At 40.3% G+C, this 22,234-nt stretch overlaps 1 protein-coding gene across 1 annotated transcript in view; it reads right to left on the reverse strand.

Moving 5' to 3' along the window:
* The window catches only part of LOC122788965 (disintegrin and metalloproteinase domain-containing protein 9-like), a 1,117,261-nt gene that overhangs the window by 471,595 nt on the left and 623,432 nt on the right, over window positions 1-22,234 (reverse strand). Inside the window, exon 9 of the mRNA XM_044056033.1 lies at window positions 19,438-19,610. Coding sequence (XP_043911968.1) covers window positions 19,438-19,610 — 173 coding nt within the window. The remainder of the gene's footprint in view (window positions 1-19,437; window positions 19,611-22,234) is intronic.

Raw genomic sequence — 22,234 nt, forward strand, 5'->3', positions numbered from 1 at the left:
CCTTGGAGTATTTTTCTTGTATCCAACTGATCCAATACCTTTTGGGGCCAGTCAATCACCCCAAAAACTGTAAATTAGAACAGAAAGATAAAATTGGCTTATAGCTTGGACTTTATTTCTAGATGTCAAGGCAGTTTTCAGTATTAGTTTTAGTCATCTGAAATATTACTGAGTTTTATTTGTATTTCTCCATGTTTTATTGATGATTCTTCATTGGTTCCCAAGTATGGATACACTCCCTCCTGCTCAAGTTCCTTTATATGACATTCTTGCCCCAGACTGATATTTTCTTGGTGCTGCAGCTTTCCAGCTTTAATCATTGCTTTTGCACATTTATCAAGACCAAATGAGATTTTTATATTATCTGAGAAAGTTTTAACTACTTGCAGTTGCGCTTTCAACTTGTTGTACTTATGACAGGTTTATGTCATCCAGGGGTCACCACAGCAGATCATGTGTTTCCATTTCTTCCTGCCCTCTGTATCTTGCTCTGTCACACCAACCACCTGCATGTCTTCTCTCACCACATCCATAAACCTTATCTTAGGCCTTCCTCTTTTCCTGTTACCTAGCAGCTTCATCCTTAGCATCTTTTTACCAATATACTCTGCATCCCTCCTCAGCACATGTCCAAACCAATGTAATCTTGCCTGTCTGGCTTTGTCTCCAAACCTTCCAACCTAGGCTGACCCTCTAATATACTTATTCCTAATCCTGTCCACCCTCATCACACCCAGTGCAAATCTTAACATCTTTAACTCTGCCACATCCAGCTCTGACTCCTGCCTTTTTGTCAATGCCACTGTCTCCAACCCATATAACATAGCTGGTCTCACTACCCTCTTGTAGACCTTCCCTTTCACTCTTACTGGTACTCGTCTGTCACAAATCACTCCTGGCACTCTTCTTCACCCACTCCAACCAGCCTGTACTCTCTTCTTCACCTCTCTTCCACACTCACTATTACTCTGAACTGTTGATCCCAAGTATTTAAACTCATCCACCTTTGCCACCTCTACTCCCTGCATCCTCATCATTCCTCTATCCTCCCTCTCATTCACACACATATATTCTGTCTTAGTCCTGCTGACCTTCATTCTTCTTCTCTCTAGGGCATATCTCCACCTCTCCAGGGTCTCCTCCACCTGTTCCCCACTCTCACTACAGATCACACTGTCATCTGCAAACATCATAGTCCATGGGAACTCCTGTCTGATCTCGTCTGTCAACCTGTCCATCACCATTGCAAATAAGAAAGGGCTCAGAGCTGATTGTTGATGTAATCCTACCTCCACCTTAAAAGCATCCACCAATCACACTGCAGACCTCACCGCTGTCACACTACCCTCACACATATCCTGTACTACTCTTACGTACTTCTCTGACACTCCCAAGTTCCTCATACAATACCACAACTCCCCTCTAGGCACCCTGTCATATGCTTTCTCTAAGTCCACAAAGACACATTGCAACTCCTTCTGACCTTCTCTGTACTTCTCCATCAACACTCTCTTTTGCTACCAGGCTATAACTCATTAAACACCTTTCAACCCCAGAACATGGACCAAAGCTCCAAAGGTGGTGGTGTCTCCATATTCCTAAAAGATATGCACACCTCCAGACTAGTAGCCTAGCATAATGCATCTGAGATACATCAGGTACAACTAACATTGGGTAAGATGGTGATTCAGGTCGTAGCCTGCTATAGGTCCCCAGCCATGTCCTAAGACTCTCACTCCATGTTCCTAAGCACCCTGGAAACTGTTAGGGTCCAACTCAACACTCTCATACCAGGTGACTTCAACTACCCTTCCATCAACTGGGAAAACTACTCATGCACCAGTACACTGGCCCAACGCTTCCTGGATTCATCATTTCCAGTGCCCTGGACCAGCTCATTCTTACCCCCACTAGAGGAAGCAATATCCTTAACCTGGTTATTACTAACATGGGCAACCGTTGCTCTACACCAATAGTCAGTTCCTCCCTGTTTAGATCCGACCACAAACTAATCACCATGGAAATCCACATCTCACCCACACACACATCCCAAAAGGTAATCACCATGAAAAACTTCTCCAAAGCTGTCTTTTGGGCTCCTAAAAACAGAGGTGGCTAACTTCATGGTGCCCATGTCAATAGAAAACAGATGCATGACTGCCGAAGCATACACCAATACACTGTACGAACACGTACATAAATGCATGGAACTAACCATATCCAACAGAACCAAGACTCTCTCCTCCAAAAAAAAAGGCCAATCTGGTGGTCCCCTGCCATTAATAAACTCTAAAACAGAAGGAAGAAACTGTTACAGGAAAAAGGTGAAGTCCCAAGACTGGAAAAACTTTCTTATTAGCCTCAACAAAAAGTTGAGATCCCTCATCAAAACCTCTAAAGCCAGCTATGAAGGCAGAATTGTGGCAGACACTATAAACAGCCACAAAGCCTTCTATAGTTATGTCATACCCAGGTTTGATCTGAGTTACTGCACAATGGTACCTCATATACTGAGCCAACAGATATTGCCAATATACTGGCCGACAGATTCAGTGCCAACTTTACCACTCTCCCCCCCACCCCAAAGAACCAATCACAATACTGGAGGAATGCCAGGCACCCAGCATTACTGCAGCACAGGTTAAAGCTGCATTATACAAGGACAAGAATACAGCTTCCATGGGACCCAACAGTATCCCTGGATGTGCTCTACATGAACTTCAAAATGAAATGACACCACATCTGTGTACTCTGTTCAATCACAGCCTCACCTCAGGCTTTGTCCCAACCAAATAGCCCACTGCTACAGTCATCCCTCTCCATAAAGGAGGAGCGAACACAGATCCTGGGAATTAATGCCCCATTAGCCTGATGAGTATGATATGTAAGGCTATGGAGCGCATCATCATGGACCTAATTAACAAGGATATAGGGAATCTCCATACTCTAGATCCCACGCAATTTGGTTTTGTGAAAGGTAGATCATGCCTGCCCAACCTGATTGACTTCTCTGAGTCAGTTACCAGGGCTGTGGATAAAGGTAAGGCAGTGCATAGAGCCTACCTTTATTTGGCCAAGGCCTTTGATACCATTCCCCAGTCAGGAATTATTGATAAACTCACCAAACTAAGCATCAACCCCTATATCACTAGGTGGGTTACAAACTGGCTCACAGATAGAACCCACAGTGTGAAAGTAGAGAACTCCAAGTCAGACTGTCAACCAGTCACAAATGGAGTCCCACAGGGATCTGTCCTGGGTCCTCTCCTGTTTGGCATCTACTTCTCAGAAGTCCAGGCCAACACAAAGGGACTCTGGCTGACCAAGTTTGCAGACAACTGCAAGCTGGGAGCCATTATTAACTCCCCAAGAGATGTAGATACAGAAAGGGGTCACTGAGACCAATGACTTTAAGCTTAATGCCAAAAAATGTGTCGTCATCCCCTTTGGGAAAGACTCAGTTCCCACTAATTACCACATCAATGGGCGCCCACTGAACACAGAAGGCGTTATAAGAGATCTGGGGACACAGGCTGACAGCAACCTCTCCTTCAACCACCACATTGCTACTGTGGTCAGAAAGTCCTTCTATGTGGCACATCTCATTACCAAGGGTTTTGCATCCAGGAAGAAAGAGGTCATTATCTCTCTGTACTCTTCCCTCATTAGGCCAGTCATCGAGTATAATGTCCCATTTGGCATGTACCTCTCTAGACACATGCAACAGCTGGAAAGGCCACAAAGGTACCTCACAAAGACGATCCTAGGCCTTAAACACATGTCCTACATGGACAGACTCAAAAACTCCAGCTATTCTCTGTCTCATATCGTCTACTAAGAGGCGATTTCTGCTTGACTTAGATAGCCATGTCTGACCCAGCTCTGTTAGGAATGCTACATCTAAAGTAATTCCACACCACACACTCCAGAGACCTCAACCTCATTACCACAATCAACAGAACATGCTGGAGGGACAGGTGCATAACCCAGAGACTGCCCATGCTCTGAAATAGACTTCCCATACATGTAAAGCAGAGCACCTTACTAGCCCTCTTCAAGAGAAATCTTGATGAGTGGATGGGAAATAGAAAGTTCACCCCGGGGATCACTCCAGTGGCTCTACTTGATACAGGCACTGGGAACTAACATCGGGCAGCTCGATGAAAAGGCACTTCTATGGGCTAGGCTTGTAAAGGCTCCAGGGCCATTAGCCTAGTACACACCTATAAACCTATGAACCTATTACCCACTTCTATACCATGAATAGTTATCTGTGACACACCCATGTCACTGTTTCATGTACAGTCTTACCCAACCTGTATGTATAATACTCTGCATACTCACATGTACAGTCTACATGTTCAGGGGATATACATATAATACTCTGCACACTCACATGCACAGTCTACATGTTCAGGGGATATACATATAATACTCTGCACACTCACATGCACAGTCTACATGTTCAGGGGATATACATATAATACTGTGGATACCCACATGCACAGTCTACATGCCCAGGGAATGTACATATAATGCTCTGCATACTCACATGCACAGTCTACATGTTCAGGGGATATACATATAATACTCTGGATACCCACATGCACAGTCTACATGTTCAGGGGATATATGTATAATACTCAGCATACTCACATGCACAGATTACAATTTCATGGGGATATACATATTCTTTATTTGCAGAGAGATGCCAACCCCATTATACCTGGACAGCTTACCCACTGCCACAAAATACATGGCATGCAGGGATGTTGCCACAGTCATGCCCTGTGGACACTGACACAGGCCAGAAGGATGGAGGACTGCATGTCATCATATTGACCATACACCACCCCACCATGTGCTCATGCCAGTACCACCTTCTACTATTATACCTCTGACATTTGTGCTATAACCCTGATCTGTCCCTTGTTGTATAGCAAATTACAATGGCATGGTTTCCAAACATCTGCTGGATGGAGCAGTGGTGCAGTGGTAGTGTTGTTGCCTCACAGAAAGAGGTTCTCCTGTTCGATTCTTGGCTGGGGAGCCTTCTGTGTGGAGTCTGTATGTCCTCCCTGTGTTTGTGTGGATTTCCTCCGTCTTCTCAGGTTTACTCCACATTACAAAGACATGCATCTGGAGCATTTCTCCCAGGGGCTCCACTAAAAATTGGCTTAGTTCCAAGTTGGACTTTCCCAGTTAACAGATGTTAAATAAAAAAAAAAAAAAAAAAAAAAAATCTGCTGATACCTGTCTGTGCTGGCAGCAATTGCTCGTCTGCCTTTGGTACTCCTCAGTGGCATCATAGGTATGTTGGGTTGCATAAATAATAAACATTGTCCAAGTCCACATGCAGGTTTTTGACCTCGTCCTATACAGCATGCTGACAAGGGCACACCCTCCCCACACATACCCTCCATTTATTGGCTTACTATGTCTGATATCACCATGTTGATGGTGTAGCCACAACTCTTAACCCTTGGCCAAGGGTACACTCTGCCACTGTACACCTGTACACAGATCATCCAATAGTGAAATTTTACTTTCCATAATTAGCAGTATTCATGCTGGCCTAGCAGCATACTTAGCATCTGTGCAGTACACCAGGATTTACCTGTAAGAGTGAGCCACCGTCCAGAGTAGTACTGTCTTTTTATCTCTCTGCTTGTCACAATCCTTTTCTTATATTTTTGTTTTTAAGATCAGGATTTGGGATCAAAATCACATTACGGTGGGCAATGGGTCGGTTCCCCAATTCCCATTGTGTCATAACCTCAGGTAATTGATGTCCCATGCACTTTCATGTGTCAGTGTTCCGGAAATTGATGTTCTAGGCTCCATGTTTACCCATTCGATAAACATTGTTGCATCACAGCTCTTGGTTGTCTGATTTGGTTCTTCCATAGGTGGTCTTCTGTTTGGATGTTCTCTGCTGTACAAGAGGGTTTTCACAGGGTATTCTGCTTTCATTCCCACAGTCTAAAGGCATACCACCAGAAGAACAGGCTGTCCTCTGAATTGCCCACATGTATACATGTTTGCATGTGTATGTGTTTCATACTGAAATACACTGGTGTATTGTTTGGTATTGGTTTTCACCACTACAAACACTATTTTCTGGTACAGGCCCCTGGTGATCCTGAATAGAATAAATTGTTAGCAAAGAATGAATGAATGTCAGAAGTGACTTGGATAATTCGAATGTGTTTGTGACCTTTCATAAATTTGAAGCTTGCTTTTTTTTTACACCAATAGTGAACTTGAGATACAGCTCAGCATCTGAAGTCAGCAGTACAAATGTTGACGGAGAATTAAATATCGGAAACAAAGACAACAGGACTGATTATCATTCCTACCTCAGCTACTTGAAGGTCTACAATAAAATAAAGTCATAATCCACCAGGTAATAATTTTCCTTTGTTTGTATTAGAGCTCACTGTTTGTTCTATAAAGGAGTCAAGTGAAAGCATACTCATCTGAAGGCCAATATTTACTTAAATAAAATGTAAAAAGTTAAGTGACTGCTCTGATCAGACTTTTGTCAAGAGGGCAAAGTACACCATGACTTCCATGCAGAAGTCTTCACCACCCACAGCCACTTGACAAATCATACAAGTTGTTGCATCTACTGGTAAAAGCCTACTTGCCCATATTAGTAATGCCTACTAACCCTAATCCTAAGCTCGCCCCTGCCCATAACCCTGCACCTCACCTTAGGAAAAACTCTTTCCATAACACAATAATGCTGATTATTTGCCTGACTTGGTTTCCACTCTAAACCATGAAGCCCTTTGTCTCCAGGCAGGCCATCAAAATGTTGTTAAGAATTCAGATGGCTCAGGTGGGTTAAACTTAATTTTGTGTGTGTGTGTGTGTGTGTGTGTGTGTGTGTGTGTGTGTGTGTGTGTGTGTTTGCTGTATGAATTAAAAACAACTTTTTAAGGTGTGGGTCTGAACTGAAGGAGACTATTGTAAAATGCTTTGGAAGGGGCTACTGTCACAGTTGGTGTGTGTGTGTGTGTGTGTGTGTGTGTGTGTGTGTTTATGTGCTGGGACAGAGCCTCAGCACAAGTTATAGCACTATGGTGAGGTCTTATGGACAGGTCCAGGTCACCCATGGAAGATATGTAGGCATCCATGCACAGCCGCATCCATGGAAATGGCTTCTCCCTAGAGTTTCACTGGTAGTAACAAGGCCTTGACAAAAGACCCTTCTCTACCAGACATGGTACTGGTGAGAGCACCATGGCCTTTGGAAAGTCCTCTCCTGCCTGTAAGCACCTCCACACTAGATGTTGCTGACAAAGTGGTGGTGCTCTATTAAACTTTGACATAGGTCTCTCATATCCACAATGACCTCCTGTACTAGAGCCAGAGTTAGACCAGCTATTTGACACATGCCTGTCATACAAATCATGAACAAGGGAGGGTTTGAGTTGCACCAGTAGGTGATGTAACTTCTAAAAAGTCACACATACAGGATGTGCATTCCTTTAGCTCACCACACATAACCCTGCAGTACATGGATCATCTCTACAAAAACTGAGTTGTTGCTAGCCTGATCCTCTATGGTAGTCCCACACATTTTCTGGGTTGCAGATACTGAGACAGCTAGTTATAGGGTATCGGTACCCATGGTGTCTATGACCACCAATAAGCAAACCCAAACTGGCTACCAATAAGCAAGCGCACACTTTCATCACAACACCCTGTGGAATTTGTGGAATACAACGGAAGCTGTATTTCTGGGAGAGACTCACTTTCCCAACTACATATGTCACCACCTACTTGCCCATCTGTGTGACTCCTTTTATCTTGTGTGGTGTCCATAGGCACAGAGGCCATACCCACTGCATGGATAGGGAACCTGGTTTCCATGTTCCCTGTATCCAACACTGACACCATGCTCATGAACCATATCAGGTATTCACTGCCATGAAATTTATAATCAGATTTATTTTGCAATGTCAGACAGTGGACTATCCACAGTGGTGGAACCAGATAGTATGTCATCTGTGAGGACACCAGATCACAATACTTCATATAATTATTACTCATCACTTCTTCTTTATCACAGTGCAGAAATACTAGGTATATTGAATAATGTCAGTACTGAAAAAGATAACCTTACCTTGTGCAGGTGCTCATGCAGCTTTGTAGACCTAATGTACTTACATTTATTTACTTACTTATTTTACATTTATTGACCGGGAGAGTCCGACTGGATACATGTCCATTTTCAGCAGAGGCCCGGGGAGAAAAGCTACACAAATCAGTTACAAGCATTTATACGGAATATAACAGCAGCAATCAAATTTACGTAGACAGTACATAAGCATGAAAATTAAAATTAGATACATAGAATAAAAAAAAACATCTTTTGTGATTTATTTAGTCAGAATGAGTCAATATTTAAGTAAGAATAATTACAGAGTAAGATGCAAAGGTGAGAGAGTTGCATCTTTTACAATTTTATGCAGTTAGATTGTGTATAAGTGTGACATAGGTTGATAGCAGTAGGTAAAACAACAGAGTTGAGCGGTAAGATATATAGACTAAGTATAAAAGCAAGTGTAAAGATGGAGAAAGAAAAGAAAATTATCAAAAAACTGGTGAAAAAGACAGATTCATTAACATGCACTACTCTACACAGATCAGACTTATGGCTTTCACCAATACAATAGTGAAACACACCTGTTTCATTACCAGTTGAGACTCTTGGGGCATGCTGCAGTTCACCTCCTAGGTCCAGCACACCACACCAGTGTGGAAAAATAATGATTGATCCCCTATACAAAGCAGCTAAAAAATTCTCCTTATATGTCAATGCTGGTTCAACTGATGGACCGCTCCTGCTGTTCTAACCTCCCGTGCAAGGTAGGCAGCATGCTTTTATGCATTTCTAATAATATCAGTGGCCCTGCATCAGACCTAGTCATAGTTTCAGTTCTGGCTACCAACAACATTAGTGTCTGATGCTGTATCCTGCCACACATGGCCACAGTAGAGCTGTTCAGCATTCTCCTGACTGAATATTTTTTGGCCAGGGGAGACAGAGGGCTTGAAATAAGACTGAATTCTCTGTGTGGGAGAGCCTGCATTTACATCTTTCCTTTGCCAGGCATGAGAATACACCATGTAAATATATGGGTAAGAATTGCCTTTCATCTGACAAAGTCTGCAATGTACTACTCAGCTTGTGTTGTTGTCATGCCAGTGAGTATACATAATAGCTAGCCAAACTGGCATATCTAACTACATGGCATAGCCACAGGTTTTCCTCCCATGGACCCCTCATTAATGTCCCCATCCCTCCCTCCTCCAACCATACAGAGCAACAAATGACAGACAGGTAGTGCTTTGCATTATACTTGGTGTGCTTCCCTTGTAAAGAATCTCAGCTGTCAACCTACCCACAGACTACAAATCCAGTCAGTAGTGGTACACTGCCTGCAGTATGCATCATGCACAGACGTTCAGAACAGACTCACTCATGGCACTGCAGCTGTGTGACTGTCTCCATCTCCCCAACTATCATCCCAGTAAAGAAACAGCACACAGATCTATAAACCTCAGCAGATATTCTATTAGGTATTAGGTTCTATTAGGTAATGACTTTGACACAGTACCCTGTGTCCACTCCATTTACATGCAACCCAGCATGGAGGCAGTCATGTGGGAGAGGCAGCAGGGGTGGGACTCATCTGGTGGCCACACATTCAGAAGAGAATGGTATGGCTACTTCAGAGAAAGAGTTGCTTAGTAGCAGGAAGCCTGAACTGGAATCACAGCAGTCAGAAGGTTCAGGGCTTTCTCTTTAATTAGCTGCATCAGGCAGAAAGATGGTTGATAGCAGTAAGTCTAAATATGAAGTACATTTATTTAAAAATATTAGATTTCTGTTAGAAAGGTAATTTGATGCATCAAAAACTGAGGCAGGCACATCTCCTGGATTCCACCTTATAGTTCTTTATTGAGGTTACCAAGAGGGCTTCTGACTCTAAATGGCAGAGAGATCTGGCATACTGGGATAAGAAGTTAATATGCAGAGAATGAAATCCTAAAGAAGGACTAAAGGATAAAGTGATACAGCAGTTGGTAATCTGAAGAACCCATTACAGTTCACTTATGTCCAAAGCCCATGCTATTTCTTCTTCGGGCCATTTTAGCATGAAGTCTACAAAATGGAAGCAAATCTAAAATATTTCTTGACAAGTCATTGCAAAAGACAAGGGAGGTTTCAGAAAAACATTTGAACAGTGGCAAATGGTTGGTGAGGTAGAAAAAGCTATCCATCCTGAGATTCCTGTACCTGAGTAGGAGTTTGTGCCCTGCTTGCTGACCATGAACCATAACCTAAATCAATTCCAGCTGTCTCATCCCTAACACCAGGAATATAACTTAAATATCTCCCTGAACCACAATTCCTCAAGGGACCAGAAAGTATGTGTTCTGCTATAAATTGTTTGTAACAGCTATATAGTATAACTTAATACATTGTATTTAAGCACGCCCTCTTGCCTGGATAGCCAGCAGCCTTACCCCTCATTACTTTCTAGCCCCCACACTTTCCTTCCTGTATCCCCCTTAATTATCTACAAGCTTGTCCCCCCAGTCCCAGACCTGCTATCTACATTCAGGAGCTACTACTGCAGTATAGGGTTTGTCCTCTAGATAGTGCCCTTTCATAGTTTTACCTTCCTTTACACTGTTCCTGTCATCTTAGACATCTTAGACCTTAGCTCACAAGCATCAATTTTATTTTCATGCTATACTGTAGTTCCACTCTACCCTTCCTAAGTTTCCATTATACAATCTACTACTCCCTCCACTATTACAACTACATTTCTTTTTCTCTTTACTTATCTTCACCCACACTCACCGACAGCAGTCAGCACTCCACTGATTGTTCTCACTCAGCTTCTTCCTTATCTTGGCTCTACCCGCTCCATTTGCCCTGCGGGCTCACTCTGCTACCCTACCCTACCCCCAATTCCCACCCAACCCCAGGGGTCCTAAACTTATACTTCCTTAACCGCACCCTCTCTCCCAACCATCCAATCTAATACTTCAACCAATTTATATAATTTAACCACATCCCACCTATTTTATGTTTTCCTCACCTCCAACATCCAGTACCTCCTCCTAAACCTCTTAAGGCTATTCACTACCTATCACTGCTTCCACACAAAGAACTTTATAAAACCCTAACTTTCCTTTGTCTTTCTTATCCAGTTTCCTGCTATAGCTATATAAGAAACTCTTTAAAATATGTCTTTAACAACTAAACCTATCCTAACCACATTTTTAATATTATTTACTGTCATATCTATTCTCACCTCTGCCTATCTCTTCACCTCCATTAATAAAGTTAATCATGACTACTTCACCTACTCTCCTAAACAAACAGCCAGTCACAACTACACCTTTACCCATTTTCAAATAAACACCACATCCACACCCTGCTACCTGCTAGCCAAGTATCATCGACTTACTCATATTCAATTCAATAACACAACTGTAAAAAAACTAAAATACCTAACCAGCTTCCTCAACTACCCATTTTCTGCCCTAAAAATTCCCATGTTAAAAGATGGTGACATCCACCCCAACCCAGGCCCAACAAACATCCCAACTTTTACAACTCCTTCTACCAGTCCCCCCACCCTAACTACCCAAATCTGTCTCTCAAATTCTTTACTTTTTGGTCATCTTAATATCTGCAGTATAAATAATAAAATTGCCCATCTCCATGCTCTCCTTGATACTCATTCCTTTCATATCCTCTGCCTCACAGAAACCTGGTTAAAACCTGTAACTAAAGATAATGAAATAATCCCCCCAGCTTACAATATATTGAGACTCGACCGCATAAAACATAGGGGTAGGGGAGTAGCACTACTGTATAAATCCACCCTACAGATCTCCTCCATATCTTATAACCCACCTCAGGATAGTAAGGCTGAAGTTCTTATCTCCCGACTTCAACTAAACGCTTCCAAAGCCCTATATATTATCTGCATCTACCTACCCCCTGATAATAATATCTCTACAATAGAGGACCTTCTAAGCTGGGTATCAACTTCTTACCCACAAGAAACCGTTATACTTGGTGATTTTAATACTGACTAGAAATGTGTGAACACAGATAATCCTTCATCACATATTAATCTTCACAGCTTTAGTCAAACAATTACCACCAACACTAGACTTAACAAACCCAACAACAAAGATAGTATCCTAGATTGGATACTCATTAATAAACAACAACAAATTTACAAGGCAGAAACTCTACCAGATGACTTAAGTGATCATATGTTAACTTACATTACAAGACAAAAGAATTACATCACTAACACCCCTACTTACAAGATCTCTCGAACCAACAAACATTTTAACCCTGTATTATTCCAAAATGAACTTAATGCCTGTAACTGGTACCCACTAAAAACTCTCCCTCTTGAGCAGGCTGTTAAATATTTAAACTCTAAATTCTTAACTATCCTTGATAAGCATACTCCTAAATGTTCTATCAGAATGAAGTCCAAACCTGCCCCCTGGTTTTCAAAAGAAACTAGACAATTCATATTGCGTAGGAATAAATCTTGGACCAAGTGGAGAGCATCCAAAAATATCTCAGAGCAACACACATTTAGACAGCTAAGGAATACTATTAAAAAAGCTATACTGACTGACAAAAAAACTACTATTGTAAACTACAGCAATATCACCATAACAATCCACAAAAATTCTGGTCTCGCATTAATAGACTCCTTCACCCAGGGCACTCCAGTACACCACCCCCTCTAGGGGCTGATAATAATACCTCCCTTCAAACTGCCAATTCTTTCAGTACCTTCTTCACAGACACCATAAAATCTCTATCCTGTCAACTGTCCACAAACAACTCTAATCTCCAAATCTCTTTACCTAATACTCTCCCAACATTCCAAATACAAGCCATCGCTACCTCGAACATCCAAAAACTTATACATAAACTTAAGCCATGTACCCCCTCTGCAGACCAAATACCATCTGAATACCTGCAAAAAGCAGCCAAAGCATTGGCTTATCCTGTATCCATCCTTATAAACAGAACCATAAATGAAGGAACCATCCCAGATATCTGGAAAATCTCCCACATTATCCCTCTACATAAAGGCAGAAACTCCAATGAGTATTCCATCTACAGGCCTATAGCTCTCTTATCACTCTTAACAAAAGTTATGGAAAAATGTATTCACCATCAACTAATTAACCACCTAACCCAACATAATATACTAGCTAACTGTCAGCATGGCTTCAGGCCATTTCATAGTACCACCACAGCCCTTCTATCTTTCACGGACTCTATCAATAAAAACTGTAACAACAACATACTCTCATCTGCACTCTTTATTGATCTGTCAAAAGCCTTTGACATGGTCAACCACCCCCTACTCCTAAAAACCCTTGAATCCCTTGCTCTTGACACCAAGGCTGTTCTCTGGTTTAAGTCCTACCTTAACAATAGGCAACAAGCAGTCCTTTGGGAGAATAAACTATCTTCCCACCTGCCAGTCCCCCTTGGAGTCCCTCAGAGCTCCATTCCCAGTCCACTTCTATTCTCAGTATTCATAAATGACCTTTACTTAACAATCCCTCAAGCTACCAGCATACAATATGCAGATGATTCCACGCTCATATATTCTGCCAACTCCACATCTGAACTACAATCCCTAACTCAGACAGTATTCAACTCAGTCGAGGCATGGTTCCTAAAACATTGCCTCCTTTTGAATGTCAAAAAAACCAAGCTCTTACTCTTAACACCTAACAGTAAGTCCCCCCCCCCAGATCAATTTCTCAATCAAATCAAATAATGGCACCATTATAACTCCAGACTCTACCACCAAACTATTAGGAGTCTTAATTGACAATAACCTTACATTTGACAATCATATAAATAACACTGTAAAAGCCGTAAATAGAAAATTGGGCTCCCTATATAGAATAAAACCCTTCTTAACACCAACAGCCAGAACTATAATTGCCCACTCCCATCTAATCTCCACTCTTCTTTATGCTTCTCCCATATATACTAACCTAAAGAAAAATAATCTCATTAAACTAACTCCTATAATAATATTGCCAGGTTTGCCACTGGGAACCCATTCAGAGCTCACCACTGTCTGAACCTAAAGCAGCTTGACTGGCTTGAACTAAAAAACATTCTGATACTTTCCCAACTTACCATTGTTCATAGGATATTCTACCAACCTAAGAACACACCAACACTCGCTAACCTTATTACCCCCTATGTAAACCTCAATTCCTTACGCTCTTCCACTACACTACTGGCTAGCATTACCAAGTCTAATAACTTGGCAGGTGACTCCTTGTTTTCGAATACTGCTGGAAAATATTGGAACATGTTGCCATCAGATCTAACTGCACTTCCCTCCTTCCCACTCTTTAAGCAAAGGCTGAAGCAACATCTTAAAACACACTGGTTATGCCCTCGCTGTTACCCTGACTAATTGTCTGCATTCTTTTTTGCCATTTTCTCTATCCTGCCTCCGCTCACCTTTTTAACACTACTTACCCCTGGGTAATGGTAACTGTTTTAAATTATTGTTGCAAATAGGATATGAAATAACTGTGAACATATTGTAAACAATCTCACATATCTTAATGTAAGAGTATCTTATTCTTTTCAAAGTTTTTGCATTTCTTAATTAGCATACTTCTCTTTAGCTAAGGCTCTCTAATTATTTTTAACTAATGTTTTTCTTTATATTTGTGTAAATAATTATTTTTGAATATGGTGTTTGCTTAAATAGTATGACTTTGTAACTACTGTTATCTCTTTTATTTTTGTCTTACATGTTTTTTTCTCTTATAATTGTGCATTATAAACTTTTAAATGTTACTGTGGAGCTTTTCTTCCCGGGCTCTGCTGAAAATGGAAATATATCCAGTTGGACTAGCCCGGTTAACAAATGTAAAATAAATAAATAAAAATAAAGCACCAGAATGTTTGGTGAGACCTGCTGACTGACCGTAGTTAAGCATGGCCCCCTGTAGTCAGTATTCACATGTACACTGCATAGCAATACAACAACAACAACAGCAGACCACACTGCTGACAAATGTCATGCTACTCCTCTTCACAGGTAAATGACCCTGCACAAAGCCATGAATGCTTTTTTAATGGCACTTTTAAATGCCGACTTACCAAATAGTTACAAGGAGTATCCCTATTTAACTTTCACATTACATTTAGAAGACCTACTTTGCTTTGTCTGACTAATGCAGCACAGGTTTGGACAGCATACCTAGCCTTTCCAAATATTTTTTCTATATCATTGAATGAGGAACACTTTTAGAAAACATTGCAGCAAAAACAATGAAAGTAGGTGATAGAACCTAACTCACACAGTCAGCAGTATTGATTTCCTCCTTCAAAAAGGGCTTTCTTACAGATGTAGCAAGTTTCACCAGTTGTGCCTTTTGTAGCACTTTGAGGCTGTATGTGGCTGCTGTTATTTATATAGTGTAGTCAGGCCACAGAGAATGATGATTATGCAAATGAGTACCAAACTCATGAATGTTCCTGAATCACTAAATCTATTAATTGTGGTTAGATGAAAAGTTACACAAAATACTTCCACAGTCTCATGCTCTAACACGAGCACCAGTGGCGCACACTTATTATGTGTGTGAGTCAATGATACAGGCAGGGATGTTCATTCATCTGTTATACAGAGACAGCCCATGGAGGTGCTAAAGAGTGATATCTATGCAAACATTCAACTGCATGCCAACAGTGTGACACATTCCACCATTTCTTACACCTTCATGCCATATTTGCACATATTATTGGCACAGGCCATTTTGCAACCTGTTAAATGTCATGCTAGTGAGTTGTACTCCAGTGTTTCACAGCTGTCAAATCATGTAAAGTGCATTAACATGGTATACCAGCAATGACTCTTTGGTATGAGTCAACAAGTAATGCCATGGTTTCCAGTGGCACTATTTCTGGGATGGCACCTTGGTGGTGTTCTAAAGAGTCCAAAATCTTCCAGTGCTTATCGAACAGAGACCGCTGTGCGTGCCTACTTGTGTACTGGTAGGAGGGTACCCAGTATGAGATAGATGCTTGGCACTGTCTCACCAGTGCTGGTAGTGATGCCAGAGGCATACCTAGTTCTGGTGAGCAGTGCAGACACCAGTATAGTGACCTGGGGAGGCACTATCCAAACATTCTTCATTGGTGAAAAGACAAGGTCAGGGTGAGAGTACCTTAGATATATGGTAAATATTCTCTGCAGATTTTTTTTCATATTACCTGTGGGGTCTTATGCTAATGGAGTCTTAACTTTTTATTCATAGTCTACGAAGGAGAACGCAGTGCCTTTCCAGGCCCAAGGGTATTTAAACCACTCATTTCACATATTGCAATAATATTCATCTATAGTATTGTTAAGTTTCTTAACTCCACAAATATAGAATATGGAGCACTATATATTTAGGTAAATTGTGAAATCAGAACCTCAGTTTATATGTTTGCACATATGCCAGGGGAATATAAAGTGCTACTTACATAAAGACAGTGGGACATATGTACTGTCATACTGATTGAATGTTGCATCCCTTTGTGGGTTTAGTAGTTGGAATACACCTGGCACTCAAATGCAGCATAGGTAGTCTACCTTACATTCCCCTTTTCACACTATTTAGATTGCATGTGGCAGCAAATTCATTTGTAAGTGTTAGACAGCTGTGCTTCTCACCTGGGTTTTGCAATTATATTCATGATGCAGTTGTACTTAGTATCATTGAAATATATGAATACTTCATACTGCATTTCATTAGATGAATCCACCCCCATCACTATCGTTTAGTTTTCATTTATTTTATTTTGTTTGTCTGTTATGCTATTTCTCCCCCATTGTTTTGCATTTCTGTACAATAGCTGCTATTTTCACAACCCCCAACATGACTTGCCAGCCAGTAGATCTGCTGCAGTGACAGGTAGGGTGGCCTTCCTCATGTCTTGCCAACCTGAACCTGATATACCCTTTTCTCTTGCACTCAATGGGGTTTCATTGCCTGGGAATACTGTTGTTCTCACCAGTGGCTCACATTGACAGTTGGATAATGTACTGGGGGTTGGCAACATCGGCTGCCTGGAAATACCCCTTTTACAGCTGGTAGAGTCACATCCCTGCTAGGAACTGGCATCACCATCTCTTCAAGACCTCAGTAGTGAAGAAACAAAAGATGTTGTGTGCTCTCTCATTGGGGTTGATGCTGGCATGAATGTTTGGGACACCGACCCGCCCTATTCAACATCCTGTATTTACTTGCCTTTTATGTCCTTGCCCTCCCATGTTTGTTGTCAAATGTTTCTGCTGTCACCATTGTCTGCCTTTTATTTGTCTGATGATGATGATGATGTCTCTCACTCAGTGTGTCAACACCTTCCCTGTCAGTCTTGTCTGTGCTGTGCTTGTCTCTCTTACCTCACCCTGTTGCCATATTTTTGTCTTCCCTTACCTCCTTTCCCACTTTTCATTCTTTGAAAAAGTGAAAATTGGTACCTGTCTCACAAAAAAAAAATATTCACCTTCCTTCCCTTTGCTCATCATATTCATTCTTTACCTGTTTCTTTTATATTATTCCCCTCTGCTTGCTTCACCCTCTTTCCTATGTTCCCATTTTACTCTTTCATCATTTAAAGTATGCATAGGCCCTTTAAGGGTGATGATTGCAATTCTCATGTTATTACTCCCATTACGAGCGTGAACATGCTGAGCTGTGTATACTTGCTATGTTTGGCACTTGTGCTTTTCACATTCACCGATGGTTATTGTGGCTACCTCTTCTCCTCTGCGGACTCTACTCTTGCCATGTCAGGATAGGTAATTATTTGCTGCACAAATTGTGAGTTTTCATATTGTAATTGATAAGTTCTCACCCACTTCCTGCCCTCACAGTAAATAGCGGATGGCTCACCCCGTCATGGTGAGCATGTTTCTGAATCCTAGGGATGATTTGAATGAGTAAAATGTTTAACTACAGGAAAAGAAGCAAAAATGGCATTTGGTCGTATCAGTTCTTGGACATTATCAATGATAGTAAATGTGTTAATAGGCTTGATATTAATAAACAACTTAGACATAATAAGTCGGAAACGGAAGACTATTGTCAGATCTGCAGCTAATAGAGCTAGCAACAGAAAATCCTGTCTTTTGAAAATATTAATTCAGTAATGAATTCCGCAACTCAGAAATATACTTACATTTTCTTATTATGATTTTAAATGGTATTTTTAGTAGAGGTAGATGAGGTCTGCCTAATTTTCTATAAAGCTCCGACGCCAGCCTTTACTTAATGTCATTTGTATAATGTTGTTCATATAAACAGGTAAGCTAACATTGTCCTTAGCAAAATGTTTCCTAACAAATTTTAAATATGTCAAAACAGAAAAGAAAAAGAAAACAAAACTTTTAGAGGCGAATTAAGTCATGATGCTCTAAAGAGTAACACACACTGCTTAGAAAGGTGAGTTTTGCTGACTGAATGTGATTCATAGTCATGCACTGCTTATGTGCATACAGCTAAACCACCATCTACACTTATGTACTTTATGCACTGCTATTAATGGATCTTGTACCATACGAATGTATATGAATCACCACACTATGCAAGAATCCTTGCAGAATACTTCACTGGAATCCATATGGGCCTATTTTGCATAAGCCATGCTCACAGACTGCTACATTTTAAATACTGGCTGCTTAGTACAGCAGAGCTGTTCTGCTGGGCACTGAGGTTTCTATGAATCTGAACCCCCTTATCCAATTCACAAACCCACTTGTGCATTTTTCCATGCTATGCAGGCTATGCATTCCAGTGCCAGATTTCTTAGATAGTTTCCTTCTTAGATATTGATTTGCACTGCAGTACTGGACAATTAAATGTTAATTTATTTTCATAATTTACTTTTGAGATATGTAATGAAAGAATAATAAGCAAATAAACAAGGTTTATCAGGTGCTAATAGAAGAACAGAATTACAATAACTTATAAAAAGGGTATGGAGTGTAGCAGGGACGACATTATTTTGTTTCATATTACTTAATAAGCAGTGTAAATACTGAAAAAATCATGATCCTATAGGAAGAATTATTAGGCAGTGGAAATCTTTTTGCTTGTATCTGTCTATAAAAATATAGTCATGTTTCCTGACTGAGTTATAATTGTATCAGTCTGGTTGTGAAAAGCTAAAATCACAGAAAATTAAGGAATTAAAGACCAACTTACTCTGACAAAGTGTCAAATAAAAGGATTTAGTTTCACTTTAATTTAACAAAGGATAATAACACAAAAAATGTATTTATTTAAGCAACAAATAAGTCTCAGAAGTGAACTATAAGAACTTACACTACAAGGTGTCCTATGTCATTGCGCTTTATTGGAACAATGTTTTTTTCCCTGTAGGCAACAAAACGTCCCAGGACATCACCAGCTGAGCCATTATTCACAACAATTTTATCATTGTCTGTCCACGTCTCCACTCCAACTAATATGACTCGAACATTTAGCTGCATAAATATCTGAAAGAGAGAAAAATAATCAAATTAAGAAATGCCAATAAAAACTCCATAATCATTACAGTAAAACTGCATATTAAATAATGTCTCATGACTTGATGCCTGATTGTAGGTCACTTGCCTTATGTCCTATTTAGTGCACCATAAGGCAGAGTGGAAGCTTAAGTATGTAGAAAGAAAGAAATACCACATAACTCATACCAGAAGTGTTTTTCTGCAACTATACTGTAGACCCATATTTCATTTTACTATAGACTTAGCTACGTGAATTATTTAATACATATTCATGTGTTTCCAGTTCTTCAGAAACTTTTCATTTCTATATAACTTTTAATTGTTTGTATTTGTTAGCTATGGTAGAGCTTCGATCTCCATGGGACTTTTTTCAGCATCATCTCGAGAGCACTGTCTAGTTAAATAGCTTGCTCAGAGTCACAGAGTTAGTTAAATGGAGGCTGACAGAATCAAACCATGTACTGTAGGAAGCAGTTCAGTAACAGCTCATATCCTTAATCATCTGCCAGACAAACATTCATTTATTATCTCATTTGGTGATGTCTGCTTTGTCTTATTCAGGATTGCAGTGGAGATAAAGCCTATCCCAACAAGCAAAAGAGACAGGGCAGACAACCAGTCCTGCACAGGAAAGCAATCTTTCAAAGGACACTTTACACACTCACACACTCACGTACTGCATACATACTTATGAGCAGTCATGAGACTTGACAACTCATCTAACAGAATGTATATGAGATGTGGAATGAAACTGAAGTACCATGTAAAAACTCACAGGGATAAAGGGAGGGCATGCAGATTTCAAACAGAATACACATTAACCCAGAAATTAACCAGCAAACTGAGAAATGTGAGCCACCACTGATAACACCAGTGCTACTATGCTGACATGTTTTGACAAATAATGTTTATGTAGCATAGTTCAATTCAACATGCAATAACTTTTTAAGCATTTGTTAACACCAGTCAAGTTGCCCTAGTATAAATATAGCAAGGCTGTATATGTGCACACTCATACAACGAGTGCTTTCTAAACAAGGACTGTTACCAGCTGAAGAGAAGCAGACAAGAACCTGTAACCCTTTGACAAAAAGTGTAAAACCTGATGTTCTCTGACAATGTAAGAATACTTAGAAAATCGATCTCAGTGAATCATTGCTGCCACACTGCTTATAAGTCAAGACTGTACACAGATGTAAATAAATGTCAGTGTTAGGTCTGTTCTATGCCTTGAAGCGTATACACATAATGAAACATAGCTTCCAGGATATACATTTAAAACAAAAGTTTTTGAATTCTATGGTATTCAGTCAAAGCCCAAATAATTTGGATATTTTTTTAACTGTGGTTATTATCATCTGTTACGAAGACTGCACAAATCAGGGCAAGCAAGATGTGAACAAGCTGAAGTGTTTATGGGGTATTTGCTGACATCCTTTGAGGATACAGTAAATTGAAATGTACATTAAAGTGCAATTCTAGGGAAGTAACCACCTGAGGAAGATGAGTGAGGAAAAGACAAAAGGTTGTGTTTAATACAAAAGCAGCTGAGCCTCCTTCATCAACTATAGGAGAAAATTGCTTCACACCATCATTGCTAATGATTACATTAGACCGCACAAATGAAAATGTTGCTCAAAGAGGTTTGTGGTCAAAATTTCCAGACTATGAGGGCAAAATGACATAACAGGTAGCATGTAAGAGAAGGAACTGAGGATGGACCACCACAGTACTGAAGCACTGGCAGTACTGAAGTACTACAGTATTGAAACAGTACTGCACTAAATCACAATAATAATGAATGAGTAGTATAATAAAGCATTACAGCATGGAATCAATGCAGCACTGAAGAATTACAATATTGAAACAGTACTGCACTAAACCACTATAATAATGAATTAGTATTATAATAAAGCATTACAGCACTGAATCACTGTAGCACTGAAGTACTACAATACTGAAACACTACAGCACTAAATCATGACAGTACTGAAGCAATTCAGCACTAAAGCACCATAGTAATGAATGAGTACTATACTAAGTTACAGGACTGAAGCCATGCAGCACCTAAGTGCTACAATACTGAAACTCTACAGTTATTAAGCACTACAGCACAAAAGTACCATCATAATGAATCATTACTGCACTACAGCATTACATTACTGAAGCACTGAAGTACTAAAATGCTGAAACCATGTAGCACTGAATCACTACAGTACTGAAACACAACAACACTAAAGCACCGCAGTAATGAATGAGTACTATATAAAAGCATTACAGTACTTAAGCACTACAGCACTGAAGTACTATAATAGTGAAACACTACAGCACTGAATTCCTATGCCACTAAAGCAACATAGTAATGAATGAGTACTGTACTAAACGATTATAACACTGAAGCACTGTACCACTGAAGTACTACAATATTGAAACACTACAGCACTGAATGACTACAGTACTGAAGCACTACAATCCTGAATCACTATAATACTGGAGCACTACAATAATGAAACACTGTAATACTGAATGACTACTGCACTGATGCACTACAGCCATAAAACACACACCACAAACAGTTATGAAAATGACTGAATGGACTTCATCAGATACAG

The sequence above is a fragment of the Protopterus annectens genome, chromosome 14.part0 (assembly GCF_019279795.1).
Source record: "Protopterus annectens isolate FY-2018-M chromosome 14.part0, PAN1.0, whole genome shotgun sequence".
NCBI classification, from domain to species: domain Eukaryota; kingdom Metazoa; phylum Chordata; order Ceratodontiformes; family Protopteridae; genus Protopterus; species Protopterus annectens.